A 26,828-nucleotide genomic window follows, 5' to 3' on the forward strand; every position below is an offset into this window, starting at 1 on the left:
TGGAAGCTGTAAGGGAATCCTTCCTTGCCTCCTTCTAGCTTCTTGCCTCTTCCTAGCTTCCAGTGGTTTGCCAGCAATCTTTGGTGTTCTTTGGCTTGTAGATGTATCATTCCAGTCCTCTGTCTTTACGTGACATTCTCTCTGTGTCTCTATCTTCATATGGAAATCTTCTTATAAAGTCACCACTCATATTGCTTAGGAGCCCACTGTATTCAGGTGTGACCTCATCTTAACTAATTATATCTACAACAATCCCATTTCCAAATAAGGTCACATTCTGAGGTACTGGGTGTTAGGACTTCAATATATCATTGTTGGGGGACACAATTCAACCCAGTAGAGTGGTCTAAAGACCCATGTTGAATTATGGAAAGAAAAGTTTTCATTTGAAAATTATCTCCTTTAACATTATTTCAAAAGCATTTTACTGATTGCTCTTTGGGGAAACTGAAACTTAGTTTCATTTTTTTTCAAAATGACATTCACAGAACCTTGCTGTCTCTAGCAAGGTGAAAAGAAATAAAGAACAAGAAAGTGATATGACATGCAAATGTATTTAATAAACATCCTTTTAAGTAGTTATATAATTGTATTTTATGGCAAATGTTCCCCCAAATGTTTTTCTGAACATTTTCTGAAAAAATTATAGTGCAAAACATGCATTCTTTATCAAATTGATACACTAATTTTTGCTAACAGTATCTATTGTTAGAACAAAACAAGATTATGTATGCAAACAATTTAACAGTTTGCAAGTACTTAATAGCTGTTAGCTGTTATTAATATATATTTAGTATTCTTACAATTGCAATGAATATTAAAGAACTTAATACCTGTGAAACACTTATAATAGTGCCTGACACATAGTATGTACTTAATAAATGTCTGGCTTTACTGTCAACATCACCATCATTATATAAGATGGCAAAGTGTCTAGGCTTCTGGGTGGCTCAGTCAGTTGAGCAACTGACTCTTGATTTTGACTCAGATCATGATCTCAGGGTCATGGGATTGAGCCCCAAATCCTGAGTCCCCGAGTCCAGCTCCAAGCTCAGCAGAGAGTCTGCTGGAGATTTTCCCTCCTCCCTCTGCCCTTCCCTCTGCGCTCTCGCTCTCTCTCTCTCGCTCTCTCTCCAAAATAAATAAATCTTTAAAAATATATAAGACAGTAGAGTGTCCAAAACTGTGAACACTACTTGAATTCAACATTTTCATATAGTTTCATTAGGTAGGGTTTCTTTAAATTTCATTTAATCTATAGAATTCATCCCTTATTTAGTAGGAAAGTGTAAGTTATTTAAATTTAATTTTTTTGAAATTCTACCAATTTCTTTTTTAATAAAGGGATTCCTTAATATTTATATGCTCCCAAAGTATATATTTTATTCGCTAGTTAACAGGAACATGACTTAAAATAAGCTACTAAAGTCATAATCAGTGTGTTGTTTGATAAAAATATACTTCATCTACAAGTATGGCATTATTAATCTACAGACAGTTTTTCCAGACTTGATTTGACACTCCTCCATTCATTCAATTTTTGTGATTAAAGCTGCAGATTTCCCAAGCATATAGTTTGGAGTTCAGTTGGTGGTCGAGGGATAGAGTTCCATTTACTTCCATAGCTTTCCTCTAAGTCACTTTACCAGTTGAGGTCCTGTTGTGGGGCTGGTCTTACATCCAAGTCACTAAAAAAGTCAGGATATTTTTCAAAGTATCTTTTCTAGTTGCAGACTCAAATGCACATTCAAAAACACAAATATAAGCTTTTTAAAAAATGTAACCACGATAACAGCCATGATCTAAAACAACAGTTCCATAAGGTTTGGGGGGTTTTTTCATAGTGATGAGTACTAACTGGTGGTCCTTGGGTTTTTGCTTTAAAATGGTTTGTGGACTGAAAAAACTTGAGAACCGCTGCTCTGACCAACCAAACTAAATTGATAGTTATAAAACAGGAATGTTTATCCTCTAAAGGAGTACTTTACACTGCAATTTTTGGTTAATGTTAAAGCAGCCATTTTTAATATCAGTTTGAAAATGAAATTTTAATATATTATCTCCCTCTTATGAGTTAGTGTTCATAAACAAGAACGTTTAGTGGGTTTTTTCTGTTCTAGTAAAATGTAAACTGAAGGAAAACAGTAGCTTATTAAAGGTCCAAGAATGGCTTTTCAGTTCTTTGTCAAGTCTCAAAGTCCCATAATTCTTTCCCTTCAAACAACTCTGAAACAAAACGATACCTCTAAGGATTAAGCATTTTGGAAACCAATAAAAGAAAACATTAAAGCATGTCTGACACAGACCTTTCCTGCATACTTCCCTGTTCCTCCCATTCCTCCCTACATAAGTATGAGTCAGGTAATGTTAACTTTGAATCATACATTCGTTAGTTTCTTTTGAGCATTACATAAACAAAGTTTTGATCATAGCCTATGAGGCAACTGACCTGTAATCATTTGCATTTCAACACATGTGGCTTGAAAAACAGAGCAGTAAGTTACCCTACATGCTCTTTTATTTGAATTCCACAGGCAGTTATTCACCATATCATTTTTTGTGATCCAAGAGTGCACTAAAGAAATAGATCATGCCATAATAAAATGCTCACACAACAATAACTTTTGAGTGAAGTATTTGAATTACATTATGTATGCAGGAATACTCCCCTTTCTGAAGCTGATAACAATACCTCCCTTTATTGAATGGTTCCTTATGTGGCAGGTGCTGTGCTCAATGCATTACAAACATTGTTTCCATTCAATCGTCACATCAGTCCTACCAGGTGTATATTATTATCCTTATTTTCAAATGAGGAAAACAAAGCTTAGTTCACAAATATTTTTTGAGCAACTACTATGTGCCAGACCCCGTTCTAGGCCATCAAGTTGAAGCTTAGAGACATAAAGGAACCTTCAGTTTGGGCACAGGCCTGTCTCAGCTTTTATCATGATCCCATATCGCCTTACTGGAAAGAATATTCAAGAAATAATTCAAGTATTTGTATCACAGAATGTCTTCCTCTTAGTTCTTTATAGATTTTATTACTGTCTTTCATCTTAGGCAACTCTAGAATCATTAAACTTTATATCTGGAGGGGAACCTAGAGAAGATCCTTACATTTTCCAAAATTTGAATTCTCTCAACTAAGATGTTCAAATAGATGTAGAAATTCCTGTTGTCTCTTAAGATGTGTGTCAATCAAGAAAATATTCTTAATTTACTTATTTGGGAACTTAAAAAAATCCCACAAAATTCATACACATGGAAGATATAGGTCACCACGTACTTTGATTATTATCTTACTTGAGATAAAATTTGAGCCTAAGCTTTATCTTTCTTTCTCTCTGTAAGGAAATAGTCTCTAACAATTACTTTTTCTTTTTTGTGAAAAATAAATATGCTTCAGATAATGTAAAGGGAAAAGACTTTTCAGAGAGACGATGAGGATTACACTTTCTGGGTTCTCTATAGTAGTAACAAAGCTATATGTAATAGAGCTGTGAATTCGGGGTATGTGTAAGGTAGAGATTGTGCCATGAGCCGTGGTTAGTCATCTTGTAACTTTTCCAGACTGACGGAACTCCATTTTTTGAACAAATGTTATTTTGTTAAGTCAATGCCCATTTAAACTTCTATACAAAGGTTATAATTATAGCAGGAAATTGTTGGGGACAGAGGAAGTTAAATTTGGTTGTCTTGTCATACATCAGGAATGATTTCTTGGAAATCTAGTCCAGATTTTCAACTGAGGTTTGCTGTTTCCCTTTGCTGTAGTTTCAAGTAATAACTTTCCAATATTTTGGTTCTGACTGGGAGATTTATGCAGGAGGTGGGGCATAGAATCAGCCCTTTGTTCTGGTTTTGCACCAAGGAGCCCAAAAAGACAGTAGAATGTGAGGATATCACTTAACATTAAATTAGGACATAAAAGGCTCAATGCGAAAGTTCTAAAGCAGTGCTGTCCTCTAGAACTATAATGCCAGTCTTGACAAGTAAGCCCCATATATAAGTATACATTTTATAGTAGCCATATGAAGATGTAAAAAGAAACAGGTGAAATTAATTCTAATGAAATATTTAACTCAATATATTCAAAATATTATTTCACCATGTAGTCAATGTAAAAATTGTTACTGAGCTACTTTACATTCTTTTTTTTTTTGTACTAAGTCTTTGAAATCTGGTGTGAACTTTACACTTACAGCACATCTCATTTGTGATCAGCCAATCTTATTTTAAGTATTTCAAGAGCGATGTGTGGCTAGTAGCTCCATATTAGCCTGCACAGGGGTGATCTCTAGAGGCAGCTATTCTCTGAATAACTACACTTAGAGTTTTCCTTCCTTAAACAGGAAAGAAAAAAGTAATCCTGTTCAGGGTAATGTCAGCTTCTATGTTCACATAACACTCTTTGCAGCCACCTACGAGAAACATCCCCCAGCCTCATTTGATGTTCTCAAATTCTCCCACCCAGAGAGAGTGGTTGCACCGCTTTTGGATTTATAAAAGAAAGAAATGAAAAAAGCTTAACTAAAAGAAAAAAAAATCACTTTTCTCTTTGGACAAAAGGAAGGAGAATGGTGTTTTTCCAAATCAATTCATCACTTATCAAGTTGATCCTATGTGCAAGAGAGCTGTGCTAGTGGTACGTAGCCCATATTAACAGCTCATTTCATTCTTAATTCCTGCCATGTGACCACTGTTCACAGTAACTTTGTTTTAGAAGTTATTCTTCTAGTTCTCAAGGTAAAAAGAATAAAAGTTGATACTGAAATCAACTTTTCAGTATACAACTTGATTTATTACAGCGGAGTAATTCGCACGGGGCAGTGTTAGACACATAACTGTCTCCTTAAATATAAGGTCTGTTTTTCCTAAAGCAAGAATGTTAGTTGGAATAATTGATCACTGTTTGGCGGACTAATTTACCTTAAACTAACCAAATTGACCAACTTCTTTTCGATGTGAGGAATGGTAATGTGGCTTTGCAATGTAAATGAAAGATAAGTTAGGCACTTCCTACATAAATGCAAAACAATGCACAACTCCTTATCCTCAAACTTCTGTGAACTGGTTTTACCATCAGGAATTACGGAGACGGCGCTGCCAAATTAGTTGAGCTTGGGTCCAGACTGGATTTGCAACACTTGGGGGAGGTGACAAAATCACGAGCTAAATCCTCCCCACCCCCCACCGCACAGACCACGCTGAGACTGCCCAGATGTTGCCCAACCCTGAGCTGTCCCCCTGAGTCCAAGGCTGAGAGGGAGGGCGCGCAGCGAGGACTTCCGGCCACCTCCTCGGGCTTCCTAAACAGATGGAGCCTCTTCTGGTGGCCACGAGGCTCCCGGGCCTCGAGCTTGTGCCAGAGGGCGCGCAGGCGAAGGCAGCAGAAAGATCGGAACACCTGCCTCTCTCAAACCCAGCGAGAAACCTTGCATCGCCCGCGCAGACCTGGCAGGCCGGGAGTGGGGCTCTAATGTCAACCTCACACCTGCGTTAGGGAGAAAGCCAAGGGCTCTCCAGGTGTCTGGGTCCCAGGATGATGAAAGCGAGCTGTTAAAAGGCGTGCACCGGAAGCGCAGCAGGGGACGCGATGTGGCTGCCGGGCGTGGGAGGACCGGGACGCCTGGGCCGAGGCCTGAGGGGATGAAGGCACTGGCCTTCCTGGAGATTTCCCTTTACTTTTTTTCCTTCTCCTCGTAGAGGAGGTTGTCCAGTGGCCGCAGTAGCTTTCCACTCAGCCCGGCGACTTTTACACAATTTTGCCCAGGCGCACTAAGCTCGCTAGGCACCTGGCGTTGGGAACACGAGGTAGAACCCCCCGCCCCCCCGCTGGACTCAGGCCAGACGCCCAGGCCTCTCCCCACAAACTCTCCGTCCTCTTGGATTCCGTTGCCGTCTGGGGATTGGGTTTCCTTAACCCAGGGCTTCCCTATCTTGGGCTGGAGGAGGAGTTAAAACTCCTCCCTCGCTTTCCCTCCTCCACCCTTGGCCAGCCTGATTTTTAAATGATCTTTTATTTAAAGTCAACAGAAGAGCAGGAACCCCAGGCTCCTGCCAACAAGATATTTTAAAATAATTCCCCAACCTCTGCCGAGAGGGGCAGCCTCAAAAGAACCTCCTTGTTCTTCGTGCAGGGAGTGGGGGACTTCGAGAGTCGAGGCTGATGCCTGAGGGCTCTGCAGACTTTGGGTGGGGGGCGACTCAAGGAGGACAAATGAATTCCAAATTAAAAAGATAACACCAGAGCCTCGAATTGGAGAGCCTTGAATCATAACTGAGAGCCGAACCTCCAGGGGGCTCCAGGGCACAAAGCTTTACGTGTCCCCGTCGTGGGGGACTTTACGGGGAAGGGGGGGCAGATGAATGCCCAGCGTGTGAGCCTGGATAGGGCGGGTCCTGGTCCATTAAAGGATGTGCCCGTAGACACGACGCGCCCACAAACACCCACCGAGGAGTCAGACCGAAAAGACACCCCACGCTCACTCCCCGGGTCCTTGGCACCGGACTGTGCCTCGCCCATCTCCGTCCCCAGCTAAGCGGGACCACTGTTCTCTACATTCTTAAGTGGCCTCCAACCTGCTCGGACCCTTAGCAGTTCAAGGCTCCTAGCCTTTCGCTCCTCTTGCGCTTCCCCTCTTCTTTCTCCAGCCGCCCGCCGACGCCCCCAGATCTCTCGGGCTCGCCCTTCCTGAAAGTAGGCGAGGCCCAAAAGCTGAGACTGGGGCGAGGAAGGAGGGAGGAGCGAAGCGCGGCGGCCGGGGGCGTGTCTTCCCAAGCCCCGCCCCCGGGTGCGCGCGGCGGTGGCGGCGGCCGAGCCTCGCTCTGAGAGACAGGTATCGCTTAGGCGCCATGTTGTGAGCGGAAGTGGGGGAGCGCGCGGCCGCCGCTGTTCTGCTGGGAGCGGGCGCGGGAACCGGCGGGGGGGGGGGGCGGAGCTGTAGTCCCGGCGGCGGAAGGAGGAGAGGAAGAAAGGGGCGAGACCGGGTGCCCGGCAGCGGCGCGAGGCTCTCGCTCGGCGCGCGGACATCTCCAGCCAGGCGCGCGGCGTTCGAGGGTCGGTGTCGGAGCCGAGCCCTCTCCCGGGCAGCCGGCACTGGTGCTGCTGCTGCTGCTGCTGCTGCTGCTGCTGCCGCCGCCGCCGCTGCTGCTGTCGTGGGGCTCCGGCGGCGACAGAGCGGGGCCGGCCGCGGGGCGGGCGGGGTGGGAGGAGGCGGTGAAGGCGGCGGGCCGGGGGGGAAGATGCCGCTGGCGCAGCTGGCGGACCCGTGGCAGAAGATGGCTGTGGAGAGCCCGTCCGACAGCGCTGAGGTGAGTGCAGCCGGGCGGCCGGGGGCCGGCGCGCCCCTCCCCGCGCCCCCGCCGGCCAGCTCCCCTCCCTGGAGCTGGCCACTTGGCCCCTTCCTCTGCTGCTCGCGTCTCCCCTCTGTCTGGGATTCCGGTTTGGGTAGTTGGGGTTGGTCTGTTTGCCCTTCTGTTCCACCCGCACCCTCACCTCCCCTCCCTCGCTCAGGGGGCTGTGGTGTGGTGGCGCGTGGGGTTTAGAGTGGGCGCTGGGGCTATGCAAGAAGCCGATTTTAATCAACTTTGCGTGGGGGGAGCGGGAAGCGGAGCGGGGGCCAGAAAGGAGTTGGGAAGTTTGGCCATGCCTGGTTGGGGGCTTCCCCGGACCCTGGCGACTTTGGGGTGTAAGGGAGGGGTATGGATTGGGTTCACTGGGGAGCACGGACTCTCGAGTCCGGCCAGGGGAGGGAGTTGGTGCTGTGAGTCGGGCGCGCGGGGGCTGGAACGGCCCAAGGCAGGACTGGCGACCTGTGGGGGTTTCGGGTAAGGGGTGCAAGACAGCCAAGGGTTTTTGCCTCCCCCCAGTCTGTCTGCCGCAGCGGTTTCTGCTGGTGCAAAGGAGAAAGTGGAAGCTTGAGATCCTCCCCCTCCCCCATTTCTGAGGTCGCTGAGCCCGGGGACCCAGTCCATAGGAGCTTTAACTTGAGTTTCCTGTCCATGGAGGTGAGAGGGTGATATTCAAGGCCATCAGTAGCCGCCCTAAAGGGCTTTCAGGTTTTCTTCCCCCAGGATCTATTCGGTGACCGTCCCTGAGACACCTAACCGAGTGCCAAAAACCCAAACAATATACCCAAAGACGGCAAAACAATTTCCCCGGACACGGCACAGCGTCGAGCTTTCGCAGCCGCCCCTGTCCCAGAACCAACTCGGGTTCTGCGAAAATAATCCAGACAAGACCCATTCCAGGACATCAGCGCTCCTCTCCGGGCTGGAAAATCAATTCCTGATGGTGGCATGTCTGTGATTCTCCCTTCTTGACTTTTTGCTGTCTTCTGTCCCCGCAGCGGACTTTGGGGGATTACAGGATGATAGGCTGCGTGTGTGTAATAGTTAGTGAGTGACCCCATTTCTGGAAAGCATGACTGAAACGCGGGGGTGGAATGGGGCAGGCTCTGATGAGTGGTGTACTTGGCGGCAGCCGCTGCCCTGCCGGCCTCCGCAGTGTGAGAGGTGGATAGGGTTACTGGTTACGTCAGTAAGACCGAGGCTCAGTTTGATCTGAGATGCGGGACACTTGCATTCCCGAGTATAATGGAGGGGGAGGGGGATCAGTTCAAATCGCTTTTCAATTTTTTCCTAGTCACCTCTACTGCTGTATAAAATGTTTACTTGCTCTCCTTAACGTGAGCGGAGTTGTAACAGTGCTTACGGCTGGTACTTAGTATTTTGTGACTTGGATCATATTTTAAAAATCTAAACTAAACGCTGCTCTTCAATAGAAGAGATACTGATAGATGTTTTCTAAATATTTTTAAAAGGAAATCACGTTTTTAAGACTAGAAGAATTACATTTAAAATTATGTTAGCCTGTTTAATACTATAGATGTTTTACAAGAAAATCGAATTTAGAATGTTTAATCATCCTTTGAATGGACAGTGTGAAAGAAAATTAGTATGCAAACGGACTCTTTTCATTCATTTTTTCTTCAGATTTTATTTGCATTAAATAATATAGCTAAAAGGTTTATAAAATATGTTCTCAAAGTGCTGACCTTGTGAAAAGAAACCGAATTTGCTTTGAGCCTGATTGTTACATGCCAACGGTAACATTTGCAACTCATAATCAGTCCACATTTCTGCTTGGCACGTATCAGTGTGTTAAAAAATCATTTAAAATTCCACCTTATCCTTTTTCTACATAGCATACATTTGGATAGGGAAGGCACAAAACTGATATTTATTTAGCACTTACTATATGCCAGATACTGTGGTACATGCTATTTCATTTTATCCTTCCTATGACCCAACAGAGTAGGATTGTGATCCTCATTATTACAGAATAAGAAACTGAATCTTGGAAGTTAAGGGCACAAAGATTACAAATAGTAAATGGCAGAGCCATAATTCAAAATCGGGTGGGTATAATTCACGTGCTGCACTTCATATTAGGGTAGCTTCTTCAAATCCTTTGTGGAAAAATTCAGGGTATAAATAATTAAGCCAGTAGTTAGAGGTCGTGTATTTTTCAGAAACAGTTACGGTATTATAAGTGGTCTCACTTGTTAAAGCCTAGTTATTTCAGTTACTGTCATGGTTTCCAGAACCTGGCAGATAGGATTCCACAACTTGCCATTTTCAAAGAATTTTCTTGATATTTTGGCATAAGATATGTCACACACAGCTAGTGTTGCCTGGATTAATTTTTTAAAAAAAGATTTTTTGAAATTGCCTGTAGATATTTTGTTGCCTTTGGTTGTTCATCTGTTTCAAGTAAATTACTTCTGATACAATTTTGGAAATTGAAGCAAGTAAGGAAAAGGTTGAGAATTTTTCTTTCAGAAGTCTAATGTTGGACTTACTATGCCTGCTATTATGCCATCTCCTCCCCAGTAAGTTCTTATCAAAAAGTAATTATATTTTACCAGAGTAAAGTCATTTTTTTTGAAAGACATTTACTGAGTAAGTACATCAAATTTTTTCTCTCCAGGCTAAAAGTTTTCAGAATTGGTCTCTATAGGAATTTACATTTGTGGTCTCATTCCTAGTAGATTATGAAATCTTGAAAGCAGAGCCTTTTTTTCTCTGTATTCTCAGCACTTAACACAGTGCCTGGCACATATATATTATGGACCCAGTAGATGTCCTCTGAATGAATTATGATGGTCAGGAATAGGGTGATTATCAATGTTATTTCTGTTCTTATCATTTTAATCTTACATTGAAATATGAGCAATCTTAAAAGACCTGAATACCTCACCGAAAGTACAGGCAGTTTCTTCATTCCTTTACATAGCCTTCCTGCTTTAAGACCTCACATGGGTCTCATGGTGCTCAAAACAAAAAAACCCTTGTGGTTAACTCAAACATGGGTCAGAATATGATAGGCTAGAACTAGGCCAAATGTTTAAAGAAGCAAATTTAGGATAATAAAGGAAGTACTATGTAAGCAGTCAAGGTTAGTACAAGATTAAAAACAAAATAGCGTCCTAAATAGTCCAGGTGAATTCACAACTCTTTAATGAGTTATTTAAAGATGCTAGTATGTTTTTGAGTATCAGACTGTTTAGGAGACAGATATCAAGAAATTATGACTATTCTGTAAATTTCTTGCCACTGCTGTCAGGGATAATATTTACTGGATCATAAGCCTGACCTAAAATGACACTTTTTCTCAGTTTTCAATAAAGGATAAATGATAGTAAATGTAAATGTGAACAATTTTAATTAACCTTAATAAATTTAAGGTTATTTTTGCTTTATAGAAATGTGCTGTATAAAAATAGACACTTTGAATTCTTTTAAATAGCAAGTACCCATAATGCATTAAAAATATTAACTATATAAATATTTTCTTTATAAAAAATGAGACCCTTGTGTTGGAAACCATCTTCAGTGGATATGCATCCATTTTTATCTTCAAAGATTATATTGGATTCTTTGTATTTCTACTATATTGATATTAGGTTTCTTATTTTTATCTGTAGGGAAAAACATTCTATTAAAGTATGATCATTGACTTTGAAAAAATGTTTTATTAAGTTTCTTTTCCTTTTCCTGTTTCATTTCTACCACCTTTCAGGTTTTTTTCTTTCCCCCAAGTGAAGATCTGAGGAGAGGACAGGTATTGTTACATGTGAACTGTCAATAGTAACTGTGACACATTACTGAACACTTCATTGTTTTCAGTGATTATGATATAAGATGTCAGTTTTTGTTAAACTAAAATTTAGGAAAGTTTGCTTTATTTTGGCAGCTCTTCCTATACTAATTGGGTTGATCCAAAATGTGAAACTTCTTTGGTACATTTAAATTTTAAGATAAAGGGATAAACTTAAAGAAACAAGTATAGGCAGACTTTGCCTTTTCTTTAGTATGTTTCTGGAAATCACAATGAGTATATTCTATTTTTATTTAAGGAGAGTGGCATAATTGGGATGTGCACTCTTGACCAAGGACGTGATTATCAGTAAATTATAGATCAAAAATACAGCAGATCATTTATCAGAAGTCTGAGTTGCAGAATTATTGTAAAGATCTTTTAAAAATTTATCACACACTAAAACATTCATACCATGGTGATCATTGACAAGATTTGCTCTAAAGTTCTATACTCAGGGACATGTGATACACCAGGCTGTGAATGTTGGGTGATCAAGGACACCAGTTTCCCAGTGCAGACTGGATGCTTTAGACTCAGTGATTCAGATTACAGTGTACAACAGTGACATCTTGGTGGTCTCTTGGTAATGCATGAGTGTGATAGAGCTCAGTTGTTTATGTGTTTTGGTGGATAACAGGTTTTAAAGCATTGGAATGCAATTGTGCAAATCTGTATATTATACATGCAGTTCCCCAATTCACATAATAGAAAATAAAAACAACCAACTGCATTTTTATACTTGGCATTAAATGTCTTCCTCTACCCCACTTCAGATTTGATATAGTTTCCTATATCATTAATCTGGAACAATTAGCAGATCTCATATATTCCAGTTTATCAGTTTAATACCAAATAACATAAAAACAAAGATAAAACAGCTGTAAATGTTAATTGTTGTAGAATGTGTAGAGTTAAAAAAACACAAATATATGCCTTTTCTGAAGCAGATTCAGGATAAAATATATCCATATAAGACATAACTATTATTTTATACATTTGGCCTATTTTAAGCAAACACATTAGTTCCTAGCAATTAAATATTTCAGTTTTACTTATCTCCTTAAAATTTAGAAGGTACTTTTTGAGATAATTTTGATGTATGGTAAAGTGTTAAAGAACATAAGCTTTGGAGCCATGAAGACCTGGGTTTGAGTCCTGGCTCTGCCACTTAATAACTTAGTAATCTTATGCGAGTTGTTTAATGTCTCTATGCTTCAACATTCTAATCTGAAAAATAGGGATGAAATAATATCTACCTCATAGGGTTGTGGTGAGAATTAAGTGAAATAATGCTATATGTAAAGTACGTGGTTCCCTGCATGGTTTAAGTGTTTAATATAATGAATCATCTCTCTGACAGAATTGTCTGAGGAAGTTGTCTGTTTTTCCTCTGGAGTAATTTTTTCAGAATCAAACAGAACAATTAAAAATTATTTGTTTGATTGATCTGTTTAAACAGAGCCATTATTATATCTGAATATAATTGTAAGGGTAAGGTGAATGCAAATCTCTTGAATCTTGCCCCTTTTTGTATTGTTCCCCCTCTTCAACATCTTCTTTAAAGGGGGAAAGGAAAGAACATTTGAAGAATATGTGTGGAAGAAGGAAGAAAGGAAAGTTATATTCACATTTCGACATTGGTCAGTTTGGAAGGCATCTCACAATCCATGGCATGTGATTGTTTAGTGGTGTTTTTTTTCCTCTTAGTGATATATAAGATAGTATATTTTACACATGATAGTGTCTTATGATTGATGAAACCTGGTGTATCCTGAATGTCAACTTCTTGAAGGAAGTATATCCTTGAAGAAATGGATAAAGTCAATATAAAGTGTTAATAAGTAGAATTTTAACTTACTTTCTAAAACATACCAAAACAAAATGTGCACACCTTTTTATATTTTAGGATCAGTTCTATTAATTTCACTTTTAGGGACAGAAATTAATATGGCACACCTCCCTCCCCATTAAACACATTTATTTTGGCTATTTGAATATGCCACGAGTAACTGGGTTTTCCTGTCTAGAAATAGAACCCTTTGGATTTGGTCTTTTATGTGGTATTTGTACTTAAAGAATTTGAAATAGGATATACAGTATTTTTAACTGAGAAGTCTCTGGAAATGTTAAAGGTCTATCTATGCCCCAGCAACCATCTCTGCCATGCAAAAACAAACAAGACAAAGGAGTGTGACATAATCAAGTAAATTTGGGAATTAATAGAGTTAAACAGTATTTGACCAGTGTCTTTACCTCATAACTTCTTAGAACTTTTAAGAGGATGTTGTACATGATGAATCTGCAAAAAGGATATAACCCACAGCATTTGAGACTTGATGTCAGAACCCTTTTTTCATGAACCATCTATTGAAGTCTCAAAGGACACAAGGGCTTTGCAGAACAGTTTGAACAGTCTGATAACTATAGTAACATGATCCAGTATTGCCTGCAATTGAGCTGTAATGTTTAATTGACTGTATCAAAGCTTTTTTTTATCAAGTTTTTCATTTTGAATTGAAATCTTTTAAGTTATACAATTTTCCATCTATAATGGGCTAAACATTTGAATATAATAATTTAAATGAAAGTTTAAGGTAACTTAAACTTTTTAATCCCATATTCTGAAAATTAATGGTCATATTCTACCTTAATATCAAGCTAATTGCCCCTATTAAGTGGCCCCCACATTGGTTTGCTCTGTAACTTACATCTCAAATTCATAAATCTTAAAAACTCTCTTTTATTATTTAGCAACCTTACACTGCCATCAATCTGTCTATCTCCCCCACTCTCCTTTTTAAATTAATTGCTTCTACCTTGCAATTACTAGAAAATGGCTAGGGTTAGTGATATTTTTTTTTAAGATTTTATTTATTTATTTATTTATTTGTCAGAGAGATAGAGAGAAAGCACAAGCAGGGGGAGCAGCAGGCAGAGGGAGAAGCAGAATCCCCGCTGAGCAGGGAGCCCGATGCAGGACTCGATCCCAGGACCCTGGGATCATGACCTGAGCCGAAGGCAGACGCTTAACCGACAGAGCCACCCAGGCGTCCCGGGTTAGTGATATTTTGATGCAGTCAATTTTAACTTGGGAACCTTGTTACTTCATCTTTAAAAAGTTTACATTTGCAGCTTACCAAATAATGTAAAATAGCATCCTCACCCTTTTTGTGATCTCTGCCCATCGTATACACATACTCCGGGGTCAGGGGTATTTGGACATATTATCTACGAATAAACAGGGTTTTATGCTTCAAAATAACAGTGACCAAATGGCTCAGTCACTGGCATTACATTACCTACTCTGCGTATTTACCTTACTTTCTGGAAGGTGTCAACTAGAAAGGAATGTGAATAAGCTAAAGAATAGGCGGCTATGAGACAGAAAGCTAGCCTACTGCCCCACCTGGAGTCAGGTCTCCACATTGTCTTGGAGTTTTTTGGTGGGATTTTTTTTCCGCATGAAATAGTGCTAGTTTCCTGACTATTAGCTACCCTATATTTACGTGTAAATCCAAAAGCTCTTTTATACTTCCTGTCATTCTTTTCCTCTATTAGTATAAATAGAATTACAGCAGTAGAATAACTTAAATCAGATTTCCCGACCTTAACTAATATACCCATGGTATCTTATATACCTTAAAAGCTAGTTATGTTTAATCTACCATGTAAATTGATTTTTGTAATCTTCTGTATAGTAATGATCTCATCTTCAAACTTTACCAGGTCATCTAGATTTCTGTGAGCTTGCCTCTAATCCTGTGGTCCACAAAGCTTGTTATAGGAAACTTGGTTCAGTCATTTGATATGTGTTAGAAGCAGATGTCAAATGATAGCCTGAAGCAAAAGATGATTTTGATACAATAGATTGAAGCGCGTCTCACATACAGTGTTTTGGGAGAAGACTTCTATCCAGAAATCTTGTAGAACCTATACTAAAAACCTCAGTTACCCAGAATGTTACTTCATTTGTTTACATCTAGGAGCCTGAAAACAATATAAAATAATAGGAAAGATTCACTTAAAAAAAAAACCCTAACTTCTAGATCAGCATCATTCAGTAGCCACTAGCCACATGTGGCTATGGAGCGCTTGAAATGTGACTAGTGTGGCTAAGGAACTGAATTGTAAATTTAATTTTAATTATTTTAAATTTAAATAGTCACCTGTGGTTATTGGCTACCACATGGAACAGCACAGTTCTAAAGATTATAGGATTAGTACAAATTGGACTTTTTTCTATACTTGTGTTTTTCAGCTGTGCCTTCTATTATTTGTATTTTGAAATTAGTAGGCTAAAGCTTTTTCTAAATGAAAAAATACTTACTGTGCTTTTTCAAATTATGTTTAATCGGCTTTGTTTTGTTCCTTACCTACCCCGAAGATTTTTATAAACCCTGCTACATGGTATGTGCCCTTCAAATCACCGTTCTGCACTTTCAATAGTTTTGCTAGTTTTACAGTGACATTTCTCATTCAAGTGATAACACCAAGCACTGGGGAAATTCAGCTGTCAAAAAATGTTGCATTTTGTTGATTATACTATGCTAATTAATACTGGAAAAGTGGATTGACACATCTTGTAGATTGTTTACTGAATGCCGTCTCTGACGAGACACTATCTATATCAACTTGATTGAGGTGGACATAATTATTCTCAGCCTACAGATGAGGAAACGGAAGCCTAGAAAGGTTAAATAAGCTGTTCGTGGTTGCACCACTAGTTAGTAAGAGGAGGCAGGATTCAAATCCAAGTCTCAGATTGCAAATTCCATTGACTTTCCGCTAGAAAGTCATGCTTGAGTTGAGAACAGCATGTGGGTGACTCATTCTAAATGAAATCTCCTACAGGGGAAAAAGGTTCTCAGTGGTTTGCATAAGAATATATTTTTATGGGAATGTATAGGTAGAGTTAGAAAAGTGATATTGATTCTACTCCCCAAATATATTGTGGGTTAAATAGGCTTTTGTGAGCTAACCTGAAAAACAACATTTGTGACATTGTATGAGAAAATGTTTGGGGATTTCTAAACAGCTGTCTTACAAATGAATATTTGAAACAAAAACTACAGTATTGGGAAGGGGGGTTGCTGTCCAGATATTAGTTAACAGCTCTTTATATAGAAGTCTTTAGATGTGTGCTTGGGTAACTGTGCTCTGTTTTTGAATTGCTGCTTATTAAATCATTACCTCTTTATATTTGCATCTCTTCAGAAAAATCTATTTCATACTCCCGCAAAGTATCAGAAAGTAGGATTTTACTCAACCTGAAAAAGTTACCATTTATCTTGCTACAGTATAAGAAAAGGAAATTTAAAGAAAGTTTACATGATCCTTGGTGGTTTTGTTTCCTTTGTTGTTGTTGTTGTTTACCTGTTACGTTGAATAGCCCTAATTTTTTTTTAAAAATTGAGATATGATTTACATACCATAAAATTCACTTTTGTAAAGTATACAATTCAGTGGATTTTAGTATATTCACAAGGTTCTGCAACCATCACCACTATCTAATTCCAGAACATTTTCATCACCCCCAAAAGTAAATCCCATACTCATTAGCAGTCAGTCCCTATTCCTTCTTTCCTCTAGCCCCTGGCAACCAATAATCTACCTTCTCTATATATTTGCCTATTCTGGACATTTCATATTAATGGAATCATACAACATATGGCCTTTGTGTCTGACATCATTCATTTAACAATGTTTTCAAAGTTCATCCATGTTATAGCATGTATCAATGCTTCATTTTTATGGCTGAGTAATATTCTGCTGTATGGATATACCACATTTTGCTTATCCATTTGTCAGTTCATGGACATTGGGGTTGTTTCCACTTTTCAGCTATGTTGAATAATGCTGCTATGAACATTTTGTATCAAGTTTTTATGTGAACATATGTTTTCAATTTTCTTGGGTATATACCTAGGCGTGGAATTGCTGTGTCCTATGGTAAGTCTATGTTTAATATTTTGAATTACCGAAAAATTGTTTTCCAACTTGCTTAAACCATTTTAGATTCCTGCCAGCAGTGTATGAGGGTTCCATTTTCTCCTTATCCTCATCAACACCTGTTATTGTCTTTTTCATGCTAGCCATTGTAGTGTGTGAGAAGTGGTATCTCATTGTGGTTTTGATTTGCATTTCTCTTATAACTAAGGATGTTAAGGTTCTTTTCATGTGCTTATTGTCCACTTGTATACATAATTAAAACTCGTGCTAATTTTTTACTAATTTGGATATTTAAATGAAGTTTTTGCATTAATGCTGTTTATAGAAGATCCTTATCTTTGTTATATTGTATACAGATCTTCCTTGACTTAAGTAGGGTTATGTTCCATCATGAGTTGGAAATGCATTTAATACACCTAACATACTGAACATCATGGCTTTGCCTAGCTTACCTTTAACATTCTCAGCACTTAACATTGGCCTAGAGTTGGGCAGAATCATCTAACACAAAGTCTATTTTATAACAAAGTATTGAATATCTCATGTAATTTATTGAATACTGTCCTGAAAGTAAAAAACAGAATGGCTTTAAGTGTATTAGTTGTTTATCCTTATAATCACATGGCTGACTGGGAGCTGCCATTCCTTGCCACTGCCCAGCATTATGAGAGAGTATTGTACCACGTATTGCTAGCCTGGGAAAAGATAAAAATTCAAAGTGTGGTGTCTACTGAATGAAATTAAATAATCACTTTTGCACCATCGTGAAGTCAAAAAATTGTAAGTCAAACCATCATAAGTCAGGGACTCTCTGTACATAGTTCTTTAGAAAGAAAACTGAAAAACTTAGTTTCAGTCTGTGCTTTCAAAAGATTTCTTTTCATTTTTATATGTGGTAAATTCAAAGCTTTTCCTAGAATACTGGTTTTCCAACTGGGTCAATAGAGCCCTGTGTTCTATGGAGATACCTTATGTTACCTCATCAGCCGGACCACCCCTTTTCCCAGCCAGAACAGAGTTTCTAGAGGAACACAACAAAGAGTTAATGTTAATTATAGAAAATTACAGCAAGAAAGCAAAAATTGAAGCAGTGATATTTTTTGTTAACAGTCTCCTTAGTGTTGTTATACCATTCTATAGTTTCTTATTTAAAGCAATGGTACAGGAAATAATTGAAGGTCAATCAAAACCACATGTCTAGACTCCTTGAAATTACATATAAGTCAATAGATAAATGAATTCTTTTCAAGAATCCATTTCTTAGGTTAAGTGAGATATATAGGTGTTTAATTTAAAGAAGTAGGAAAATGCAAAACAACACCTGTTTGCCTCCTTTTCTTCAAGTTCCTGCTGGCTATTGGTATAAGCTGTAAGGGGGGGTTACATAAAGAGAAAAATGTCACAGACAAATTTAAAAATAAGATTTCCTACGGCACCTGGCTGGCTCAGTCGGTGGAGCATGTGACTCTTGATCTCAAGGTCATGAGTTCAAGCCCCCTGTTGGGCATGGAGCCTACTTTTAAAAAAGGGATTTCCTTTGGATTATTAAAAAGAGCTCATAAGTGAGGTTTTTTAAAAAAAGATTTTATTTATTTGAGGGAGAGAGAGAGTAGGAGAGAGAGTTTGAGCTGGGGGCAGGGAAGGGCAGAGGGAGAGGGAGAAGCAGGCTCTCTGCTGAGCAGGAAGCCTGCCATGGGGCTCCATCCCAAGACCCTGGGATCATGAGCTAAGCTGAAGGCAGATGCTTAATCAACTGTCCACCCAGGCACCCCTATAAATGAGTTTTAAAGTGAACCTTTCCCCCTGGCTGGTTTCTGCGTGTAAAGTATATTAATAGGTGATGACGAATGAAATAGGATTATTTCCTTTGGAATATTATAGTTTAAAAGTACTGAGGTGGACAGGCAGTTAAATAACATGAAACAAGCTAAATTAGCCAGGAATGTTACGAACAGATATAATTGGAACTTTAGAAGAAAACTATGAACTATAATGTTATAGCACTTTTCCATAGTCCATTTTTAAGCATAATGTGGAAGATTAGAAAGTAAATATTATTACCCCTGACACCCAGTAAAGTTCCTTTTAAAACACACATACACACAGAAAGCGAATAAATGTTATTTTCAACATAAAAATTAATCACTTGGGAGAGACTTCTGGTTCAAGTTGGAGAAGCCCTATTCTTCCTAGGTCCTCTTTTACAACTAAAACACCTTAGACATAACACATCAAACAAGTACAGGAACACTCCGAAAGGTGGAAACAAGAAAGCAGACTGCCTACAGACTTTGGGACTCAAAGAATGAGACAAATAGTGAGTTCCTTGGGTTTTTTTGTTGTTGCCTCCCATATATCTTAGGTCCTGTAAAAGCCTCCAGCCTGAACCACAAATAGGCACAGACAAAGCCTGTTCTCTTTAGCCAAGTGAATGGGGAAGGGGTAGCCTAACAATAATAAATTTTTTGACAGTACTCTACTGTAGCCAAACACCCCAGAAAAACCCCACCCTACTCTAAAGAAGCAAGTGGCAGTACTTGAATTCCTGCACTCAGTTTGTTGGCTATGTAGATCAAGGACCTAATCTCCCATTACCTGCCTGGCCAAAGCAGACAGCACTTTGATTCCCCCTGCTGGGTGGTTTTGGCAGGTTGAGCAGGGATCTGATCTTCCCTCACTGCCCCCCCCCCCCCCCGCCACATGCCACCACCTGCAGAAGGAGGTGATGCTCTCATTAAAGGTAATGTCAGTGGGGTCCAGGAACCAGTTGAGCCTCCATCTCAGTCTGGAAGCAGTGAGATTTAACACGGTGGTATGAGGCTGGGGTAGTCCCCACTAAGCCTCCCCCTGTCCTGTGTCAGTAAGGAGCTGAGCTTACACTTTCACTCAAGATTAACAAGGCAGAACAAGATGGTTGGAGGTGGACTAGTCAACTCTGCTTCCCTTCTTTCCTGATGTGTTTGGGGCCCAGTGGGCTGCTGAGCCTCCCTGCCCCGTATCTGGCATCTACAAGGCAGAACAAAATGGTAGATGGCAGGGCTGGTTGGTACTCCACTTCCCTTCTTCCCTCCCCTATTAGTTGGGCCCTTAAGGAAGCTGAGCTTTCCACTCTACCTTACAGCAACAAAACAGTGCAAATCAGCCCTCTGCTTTCTATCTCCCTATTGGCAGTATGATCCATCAGGGAGATGAGCTTGTACCCCTACTCAGAGGCAATGTGATGATGCAGATTGGTGCCCCGCTTTCACTGGTACCAAGAGTGGAGCTGAACTTCCATCCCACTCCTATTCAAAAAAAGCAAGAGTCATTGCTCCAGTTTCACCAGGGCGGTGTCAGTGGGGCCCAGCATGAAGCTGAACATTCACATTCACCCTGCCCTTATACTACATCTCACCTAGTACACTCCCTGCTAAAAAATGATTAAATAAGATCCAGAGTCTTCTTTCCAAAAATGTCCATTATACAATTGAAGATTACTAGGAAACAAGAAAATGACAACATGAATGAGGAAAAAGTCAACAGATACCAACACCAAGATGCTTCAGATGTTAGAATTATCTGACAAGGATTTTAGAGTAGCCATCATAAAAGTGCTTCCATGAGCAATCACAAGCACATTTGAAGCAAATGAAAAACATTTGTCTCAGAAAAGAAAAGATACAAAGCAGAATATGGAAACTTTAGAACTGAAAGATATAGTAACTGAAATAAACGTAATACATGGGCTTAATAGAAGAGTGGGGATAACAGGAAAGAGTAATTTTGAAGATCGAGCAACAGAAATTACCTAATTTGAACAACAGAGGAAGAAACAAATGAACTGACAAAAAATAAAAAGAGAGCCCTAGGAGCCTGGGAAACATTAACAAGAGATTTAACATCCATGTCACCATAGTCCCAGAAAGTGGAGAAAAAGGGTGCCTGAAGAAATAATGGCCTAAACTTGCCCAGTTTGGCAAAAGACAAAGTGTACAGATTCATGAAACTGACTGAACCCCAAACAAGGTAAACCCAAAGTAATCCATGCCCAGACACATCAAAATCAAACCTTTGGGAATGAGAACTTGTTTAATGGGTATGGAGTTTCAGTTTTGGAAGATGAAAATGTTTTGGAGATTGGTTGCACAACAGTGTAAATATATTTAACACACTGAACTGTACACAAAAAAGTGTTTAAGATGGTCAATTTTATGTTTGTATTTTATCACAATTTTTAAAAATTTGTAATCAAACTAAAAGCAAAGAATCTTGAAAGCAGCTAAAGAGAAATGAACTATTACATATAAGGGAACGATGATTCAAATGACAGCAGATGCCACATTAGAAACCAGGAAGGCTAGAAGAAAATGGCACCATTTTTCAAATGCTGAAAGAAAAGAACTGTCTACCCAGAATTCTGTACCCAGTGAAAATACCTTCAGGAATGAAGGTGCACTCAAAACAGTCTCAGATGAAGGAAAGAAGAGAATTTGTCTATAGCCAACCCTGAAAGAATTACTATAGGTAGTTCTTCAAGCAGAAAGGAAATTTTAGAAGAGGGATCTGGAGAACAAAGGAGTAATATGAATTATACAATCTTTTCCAGAAAATAGAAAAAGAGGAAACACTTCATAACTCATTTCATGAGGCCAGTATTACCCTGAAACCAAGACCTAAAGAGAGTACAGAAAACAAAGCTATAGACCAGTATCCCCCAAAAACATAAACATAGAATTCTCAACAAAATATTAGCAAAAGAAATCAAGCAACATATGAAAAGAACTATACATTGTGATCAAATGGATTTTATTCCAAGGATGTAAGACTGGTGCAGTATTGCAAAATCATTCAGTATAGACCACGTATTAAAAAGGAAGAAAAATCACATCATGTTAATAGTGCAGAAAATGCATTAAACTGAATTAAACATTCATAATAAAAGCTCCATACTAAGAATAAAAGGGAAGTTTCTGCGTTTGATAAAGAATATTTGCACAGAAACCCCCACAGATAACATCATACTTAATGGTGAAAGACTGCTTCCCCCCTAACATCAGGAACAGGACAAGGATGTCCATTCTTACCACTGCTATTCAACCTAAGTGGAAGGATCCACCCAATTTTAAGCTTCAGTAATCAAAATTAACACTTCAGTAATCAAAATTCTGTGGTATTGGTAAAAGGATAAACACGTCGGGGCACTTGGGTGGCTCAGTCAGGTTGGGTGTCTGAGTCTTGATCTCAGCTCAGGTCTTGATCTCAGTCGTGAGTTCAATATAGAATGCAGAAATAGACCCATACAAGTACAGCCAGTTGATTTTTATCAAAGGTAGAAAAGCAATTTAATGGAAAAAGGATGGATGGCCTTTTCAACAGTGGTGCTTGGAGCAATTACACATCCATGGGTAAAACAGTGCGCCTCAACATCACACCTTATAGAAAAAAATAATTCAAAATGTATCATGGGGGAATTGAGAGTATACTTACCTTGATGAGTAATGTATAGAATTGTTGAATCATTATATTTTATGCCTGAAACTGATATAACACCATATGTTAATTATACTGGATTTTAAATAAAAAATAGAAAAAAACCCTGTCTGATAAAAAGACACAAAAAAGAAAAAAAAACAATATCATGGATTTAAATGTAATATATAAAACTTTCAGAATTTAGACCTAGAAGAAACTTTTCAGGACTTTGGGCTAAATGAAGAATTCTTAGACCAGACACCAAAAACACAATCCATAAAAGGAAAAAAAATAGACTTTATCAAAATTCAAAACATTTGCTCTATGAAAACAACCATGTTAAGGCAATGAAAAGGCAAATTACAGATTGGGTAAAAATATTTGCAGACTCGTATCTGAGACAGGGCTTGTATCTAGAATATATAAAGAACTCTCTAAACTTAACAGTAACTTAAGCTGAACAATCCATTTAGAAATCTGACAAGAGATGAATGACGTTTCACTGAAGAGGATATATGGATAGCAAATAAGCATATGAAAAGATGCCAACATAGTTAGCTGTCAGGGAAATTAAAACTAAAATCATGATGAGGTATTAGTACATACCTATTAGAACAGCCAAAATAAAAAATAGTGGCAATACTGAATGTTGGTGAGGATGTGGACAAACTAGATCTCTCATGCATTACGAGTGGAAGTGTAAAATGATAAAGCCTTTCTGGAAAATAGTTTGGCTATTTCTTTAAACATAAACTTACTGTATGACCCAACAGTCATACTCCTGGGCATTGATCCCAGAGAAATGAAAACGAATGTCCACACAGAAGTCTGTACACAAATTTTCATGGCAGCTCTATTTGTAATATCCAAAACTTAGAAACCAAATGTCATTCAGTGGGTAAATGGTTAAGCAAGGTGTGGTACATTCACAGTGGAATGCTACTCAGCAACTAAAAGGAATGGATTATAGATACATGCAGCAATTTGGATGAATCTCAAGGGAACTCATATTCTGTGAATAAAGTTAAATACTGTATAATTCCATTAACATAACATTCTCGAAATGACAAAACTGTAGAAATGGAGACAAGATCAGTGGTTGCCAGGGTTAGAGGGAAGGAGGGAGGTGGGTGTGGTTATAAAGGGACAGCACACAAGATCCTGGTGGTGATGAACTAACTGTTCAGTATGTTTATAGTGGTGGTAGGTACAGGAACCAATAATGTGGTAAATTGCGTAGAACACACACACACACGAGAACCTGTAAGACTAGTGATATCTGAATAAGGTTTGGGCTTTGTACTAGTATAAATTTCCTGGTTTTGACAGGAGGTTATATAAGATGTAACCGCTGGGTTAAAGGTGTATGGAACCTCTCTTTTATTTTTCCAACTTCCTGTGAATCTATAATCATTATTAACTTTAAAGTTTAAAAAAAGTCAGCATTAGATAAAATTCAGTGTCTATTCTCAATTAAAAACTTAGTAAAACAGGGGTGCCTGGGTGGCTCAGTCGTTAAGCGTCTGCCTTCAGCTCAGGTCATGATCTCAGGGTCCTGGGGTCGAGCCCTACACTGGGCTCACTGCTCAGCAGGGAATCTGCTTCGTTCTCTCCCTTTGCCTCTGCCCCTGACTTGGGCTCTTTATCTCTCAAATAAATAAATAAAATCTTTAAAAAAAACTTAGTAAAACGGGAATAAAAGCGTGTGTCTTTAATGTTATTAAAAAAAGTCTCAGACCAATAGCCAGCATCATGCTTGATGGGAACATATTTTAAGTCAATCTCATTAAAACTATGCCTGCTGTTTTCACCTCTATTTTATACTCTAGAAAGAGTTTGCTAATGCAATTAGACAAGAAAATCAGAGTATTCAAAAGAATAGTAAAAGATTACTATTCATAGGTGATCTAATCATCTACTAGATAATCTAAGGAAGCCACTAAAAACGCTCTTTAATGATAGTCTCATAAGGTGGTATTATACAAAATATATTCAGAAATCAATAAATAGCTTTCCTAGTTAGAAATGGTAGGGGCGCCTGGGTGGCTCAATTGGTTACGCGTCTGCCTTTGGCTGGGGTCATGATCTCAGAGTCCCAGGATGGAGCACTGCATCTGGCTCCCTGCTTAGCGGGGAGTCTCCTTCTCCCTCTGCCCCTCCCTCTGCTCATGCTCTCTCTCTCTCTCAAATAAATAAATAAAATCTTTAGAAGATGGTGATGGGGGAAAAATCTCATTCAAAATAGTAAAAATACTAAATTTTTGGAAATTAACATAATAAGCAAAGGGCAGGAAGTAAATTTAAAAATTAGTTGCATTAAAGAATAATTTGAATAAATTGAGAGAAAAGCTATGGTTCTTTAAATTAAGATTTAAGGTTTGTTTTTTCTTACTGTTTATATTTAAGAATTGAGGGTAACCTGTCTTGAATGAATGTCCCCAGATTTTTAGTTTTTTAAAAATTTTTTAAGCTTTTAGTTATTTTATAGTTTATCTGAACAATTAATACTAACAATTTTTAATAAAACGCACTTATTAATAGTGTTTATGCTTAATACATGTGCAGCTAGAATTAACCATGGAGCTATAATTAGGACAGAAATAAACCTTGCTGCCAGGTTGTGTTTATACCTATGGTAATTTTTAAATATGTATACACATATTTTTTTAATGAGTGAGTAGTTTGGATTGTTTTTTTCTAAGTAAATTCAACTCCAAACTTGTCTAAAACACTTTGTGCTAAGATACAGTTGATACACAAATAGGAATTTTGCTTGGATGTTAAGCCCGGATTTATTGTGTATTTGAGCAGATCCCATTCTGTCTCATTTTACTACTTGTAGGCTATTGCTGTCTTTTTTTTTTTTTAAGATTTTATTTATTTATTTGACAGAAAGAGACAGCCAGCGAGAGAGGGAACACAAGCAGGGGGAGTGGGAGAGGAAGAAGCAGGCTCCTAGCGGAGGAGCCCGATGTGGGGCTCGATGTGGGGCTCGATGTGGGGCTCGATCCCAGAGCACCGGGATCACGCCCTGAGCCGAAGGCAGACGCTTAACGACTGTGCCACCCAGGCGCCCCTATTATTGCTGTCTTTTTGTTCATAAGGTGTTTAAAAGACTATACAACTTTAAGTGATTGTTAACCATTACATTATCAGTAACATATATTGGGTTCAGTTCAGCAAACATTCAAGCACCACTTGCTTTACCAATGAGGAAACAGAGATTCAGGCCATTTTGCCACAGTCACATAACAAAAGCTTGGGCATTGAAGCCCATCATCATGGTGTATCTCTTTTAGGTAGGAGGGCTTCAGTAAGCCTCTGGAAACCAGAAGAAATCATTAGACTTGTTCCTGAGACTCTTAAATTAGCCAACCCAAGTAATGCATTAAAGAGTTATCTAGTACTCAAATTTTCAGCCCTCAAAATGGAAGTGGACCCATTAGGATAAGAGACTCATCAGAATCCCCTCAAATATTTGTATTTGTCATTTCCTCTGGCAAGGTGAGCAGGAGGAAAGAGAAGCTAACACTAAACACCCAAGACACAATGAGCTTTACCACAACCTCCAACATAACTGGTATCCAAATCTTGTGGATTAGAAAACTGAGGCTCATGTTAAGTAACTTGCTCAAAGTCACACCTTTAATAAAGGGCAAAGTCAGGTTTTGAAGCTTAATACGTCAGATTCCAAAGCCCACCATCTTTTTTATACACTGTGATTTCCCAGACTTGTCTAATCACAGGAATCATCTAAAGTACCTGTTTTAAAAATGAAATAATACCATGGGATTCTGGAACTTCTAATTCAGTTTCGGATAAGGCCAGGTAATGTATCATTACCAGGAATCTTAGGTGATTCTGATCATCAGACAGGTTTGGAAAATATTCCCAACTCCATTAGAGTACTAAGAGGTGGGACTTGACGGTATTGGGAAGTCAGGAATAGGCTTGGGAGTAGATAGAGGAGCTTAAAAAAACAAGTTGGCACTGGTGAAACAAGAATAGTAAAATTGGGGGCACCTGGCTGGCTTAGTCAGTGGAGTGTGGGACTCTTGATCTCACGGTTGTAAGTTTGAGCTCCATGTTGGATGTAGACGTTACTTAAAAATAAAATCTTAAAAGAATAGTAAAATTGGATTGTGGAAATTATAAAATTGCTTTAGGATCCTTACTCTTCACAGAAAAACAATGTTTTCTTTTTCTTAGTACTTCTCTTTCAGGTGACAACACTTATACAGTCGTTCTTTGACGTTGT

At 39.1% G+C, this 26,828-nt stretch overlaps 1 protein-coding gene across 4 annotated transcripts in view; it reads left to right on the forward strand.

Annotated features, from left to right (window-relative positions):
* Positions 1–6,932: 6,932 nt before the first annotated feature.
* Positions 6,933–26,828, forward strand: part of RPS6KA3 (ribosomal protein S6 kinase A3) — a 111,562-nt gene continuing 91,666 nt past the window's right edge. For 2 of the 4 annotated variants that reach the window (XM_087859583.1, XM_087859584.1), the window contains exon 1: positions 7,210–7,317. Coding sequence is in view for 2 of the 4 variants with exons in the window: in XM_045801290.2 (XP_045657246.1) it covers positions 7,249–7,317; positions 11,090–11,131 (111 nt within the window). In the remaining 2 variants the exon portion in view is untranslated. Of the gene's footprint in view, positions 7,318–11,089; positions 11,132–26,828 lie in introns of all 4 variants that reach the window. The other 2 variants (XM_045801290.2, XM_045801291.2) reach the window with 2 other exon arrangements.

The sequence above is a fragment of the Ursus americanus genome, chromosome X, assembly GCF_024610735.1.
Source record: "Ursus americanus isolate L20-20 chromosome X, mUrsAme1.1.p, whole genome shotgun sequence".
Taxonomy (NCBI): Eukaryota; Metazoa; Chordata; class Mammalia; order Carnivora; family Ursidae; genus Ursus; species Ursus americanus.